Source organism: Amphimedon queenslandica, unplaced genomic scaffold (assembly GCF_000090795.2).
Source record: "Amphimedon queenslandica unplaced genomic scaffold, v1.1 AMPQUscaffold_12042, whole genome shotgun sequence".
Lineage (NCBI taxonomy): Eukaryota > Metazoa > Porifera > Demospongiae > Haplosclerida > Niphatidae > Amphimedon > Amphimedon queenslandica.
Window position 1 is genome coordinate 9043 of NW_003547719.1, and position 3049 is coordinate 12091.

Consider the following 3049-nt stretch of genomic DNA (forward strand, 5'->3'; position numbering starts at 1 on the left):
ATACTTTTATTTCTTTCAGTTTCTCATTTTCCTACTATCATATTAACAATAAAATAGTTCAAATTTTTCACTAACTTTTTCATTTTCTGTTAAGTGTGATACTTTCTCTAGTAGTAACTGCTTTGTCTCAGCTAATAATAAATTTAATACACTCTAGTATCACAATTTCATTATTTATACCTGCTATTCTTTCAAACCTATCACTCTCTGCTCTATAGGCACTCAGCATTTTGCTTTTAGTACCCAGTGTTTCCTTCAATGACTCTGTTTCATTCTTCAATAACTCTGCACCTTTCTTAGTTATCATATTTTCCTATGAGATGAGTATAAAAGTAACAAACTGATGCAAGTTATGAACAAACACACTACTTCATATATGGCAATCACACCTCATTTAAAGTAGTAACCTCCTCTTTACTATTAATCAGTTGTACACTCAATGACAGCATCAATTGTTTCATTAAGCCACTACTAGTTGATAATGATGAGGTGTATTCATCTATTTCTGTTGTAGTAGCAATGGAGGTGTCCTTTACCTGTTATTAATAATAAATATCAGTTCATAAAATAGTCTATTTACCTCATACACAGTGCAGTATCCAATGGTTAATCTCTTCACTTTGTTTTCTTTCAATACGTCAATATTATTAAGAGCAACTGTAATTAACTGCTTAAATATAGTCAAAAGAAAGGAACAAGTGATGGTGAAAGAATTATCTTCTTTAATCACATTTAGCCTGACAAGAGGTGATGAATTTTCAAACAAATTTTTTAGACATATTCTGACATCATCAAGTATAAATTTGGCATGACTTTTGTCAACAAGAATTGTAATCGTTTCACACTGAAGTAGTGAGATGCTTGAAAATATTTCTCCCAGACATTGTGTAAGATCTTTTTTATTAAGCTCCTTAGCAGCTTTATCATTATATTCTAGAAGAACTTCCTTAGCTTCATCTATATTAAGCTCATCAACTAAACTCTCCAGTAAACTAATATCAATAAGTGAACTATTATCACTAATTAATTCTAAGATATCATCTATATCTTGACACACAGCTAGTTGAGGTCGTAAGGATTTACAAAAAAACCTCAATGTACTTCTAACGTCTTCAAACATTGGAATAGGCTTTCTTTTAATGATTAATCCCACTTTTTTGAATGTATTGCTAAATTTTACTCTCATTGACATAAATTTTGTTGCCATTTTTAGTGGAAGATAAAATTTTGGATATTTAGCTATAAAAATTAAATCATAGTCAAACACAGCAAACTCATTCTTACCACTACTTTCACCCATTTCTGGTAAATCATTTCTGCAATATAGCTCTCCTTTATTGTTTATGCAGTAAATGTAATTCATTTATTTTTATCATTTATACTTACTGTATTCTTTCTTAATGACATTTCCTATTCCAACAGTGATCTTTACTTTACACAAAATCTCAGCAAATATTATAAGCTTTCTGTAGTCATTGCAAACTGCTTCCTTTATTTGAATCAGTAGAGCTTTTCCTTCTACAGTAGCAAACAGCATCACCTCTTTTATTAGCTTCTCTGAACACAACAATTCAGTCAGCTGAGGTAATGCAGACAGTAGAGATTGGTTTGAGAAAAAATGAGCAAGAATTTTACAACCAGGATGCTCTGACAAAAATATAAATAAGAAATATTAATACTCATTTATATCAACTTACTCTCCATATCTATTCCATCAGCTACTCCATTCTCTCCTAATTCCCTCAATGCTGATACCAATGAATAGATACTAGGACCACCTTTCTTCTGCACATTATCAGCTTTCTGTAACCATGCTTTGAGACACTCACGTAGACAACTGTCAACATTTCTTTCATTTTCTTTAATAGCATCCAGTGTAGCAGAGGATAGGCCAAGATAAAGTCCAAGATCATAGTAACTGACTCCTGAGTAACCATGTCTTCTGAGTAATTGAAGTACCTCAGCAAGATCAGTAACTATTAAATAATTGTATTTAGTATAAGAAATAAGTAACTAAACATACTTTGCAGTTGATTTGTATTGTCTGCTGGTCCAGGAGAAGCCATTGAGCTGAAGTTTGCAAAGAAGGGTGGGGCTCAATAACAACGCCCACGTGATCTGATTTAATTAAAGTAGGAGGGGCTAAGCCACCCTAAATTGCCTAATATCTATGAAATTGCAAAGCCAATTTTTGTGATGCTTGATTCAGCTTGAAGGCTTGAACTGAGTGAGTCTGAGGTAGTCTCATCTTTTGTAAACTGATAATTCTATTTTATGTACTATTAGTGTCTATATATTTATCAGTAGTACTGGAGTAACTGATGGATCAGTGATACAATCATTGATACAAGTTATGACTGATGAGAATTACCAGCTCACTGGACCCTGACTCTAAGAAGTTAGTCTATAATTATTATTTATTTATACTACTGTATGGGCACAAAATATCACGTGGGATTAATTTTCATTATTTTTGTTGTGTGAAGTTTTAATCCAGTGAAATTCTTCATATGACCACACCTTATAGTGCTTTAAAAAGAAAACGTGAAATTAAAAAACTACAAAATTAATATTTTGCCAAATATCATGAAAATTTAACACCACAAATATTTGTACCAGTACAGTATCTGTTATTGTTATTGCTGTTGTATGAAGAGGAAGGAGAGAGAGAGAGAGGGGGGTCTAATAGCCTATACCATGTAATACCTACACCATGGGCTATAGGTATTTTGCAGAATTTTGGCATTTTCTTAAAATGGCCATAACTTGAAAAGTTGAAGTCAGAATCAGCTGAAACTTTCTACATAGCATAAGGACATCAATATGTATCTGAAAATGTAATAAAAAATTTGAGGTGAGTTTGGAGTCATTTTTGGAAAAAACCATGGGCTATAGCCTTGAGTAGTTTTGAAAAATTTGCAATTATATTTTTATTTATAACTCAATGTCTTTCCTCCCTATAGTCTGAAGAGTTATTACGTGTGTATCCTTCATATATAAATTATTTTGAAGTCACTAAGGAGGCTCTCAGTTCCTGTGATCGTCAGTT

The 3049-nt window shown here is 32.1% G+C and overlaps 1 protein-coding gene and 1 long non-coding RNA gene across 2 annotated transcripts; one reads left to right on the forward strand and one right to left on the reverse strand.

Annotated features, from left to right (window-relative positions):
- On the reverse strand, nucleotides 1-2095 carry LOC109588519 (uncharacterized). The gene is made up of 9 exons (XM_020004676.1): nucleotides 2024-2095; nucleotides 1698-1976; nucleotides 1387-1647; nucleotides 1285-1332; nucleotides 581-1239; nucleotides 390-536; nucleotides 181-313; nucleotides 76-131; nucleotides 1-34 (listed from the first exon to the last, which is right to left on the reverse strand). The coding sequence occupies exons 1-9, from the start codon at nucleotides 2064-2066 to the stop codon at nucleotides 32-34; spliced, it is 1629 nt and encodes a 542-aa protein (XP_019860235.1). The 5' UTR covers nucleotides 2067-2095; the 3' UTR covers nucleotides 1-31.
- Nucleotides 2096-2184: 89 nt separating this feature from the next.
- On the forward strand, nucleotides 2185-3043 carry LOC109588524 (uncharacterized). Its single transcript, XR_002188215.1, has 3 exons — nucleotides 2185-2238; nucleotides 2287-2398; nucleotides 2964-3043. It is a non-coding gene; the product is annotated as an uncharacterized LOC109588524 (long non-coding RNA).
- Nucleotides 3044-3049: the final 6 nt, after the last annotated feature.

Coding starts and splice junctions, on each gene's coding strand:
- LOC109588519 (XM_020004676.1), bottom strand. CDS start 2,066: ATGGCTTCTCCTGGACCAGCAGACAATACAAATCAACTGCAAA. Junction 1,648..1,697: donor TGATGGAATAGATATGGAGA/GTAAGTTGATAT, acceptor TATTTTTGTCAG/AGCATCCTGGTTGTAAAATT. Junction 314..389: donor AGGTTACTACTTTAAATGAG/GTGTGATTGCCA, acceptor CTCATCTCATAG/GAAAATATGATAACTAAGAA.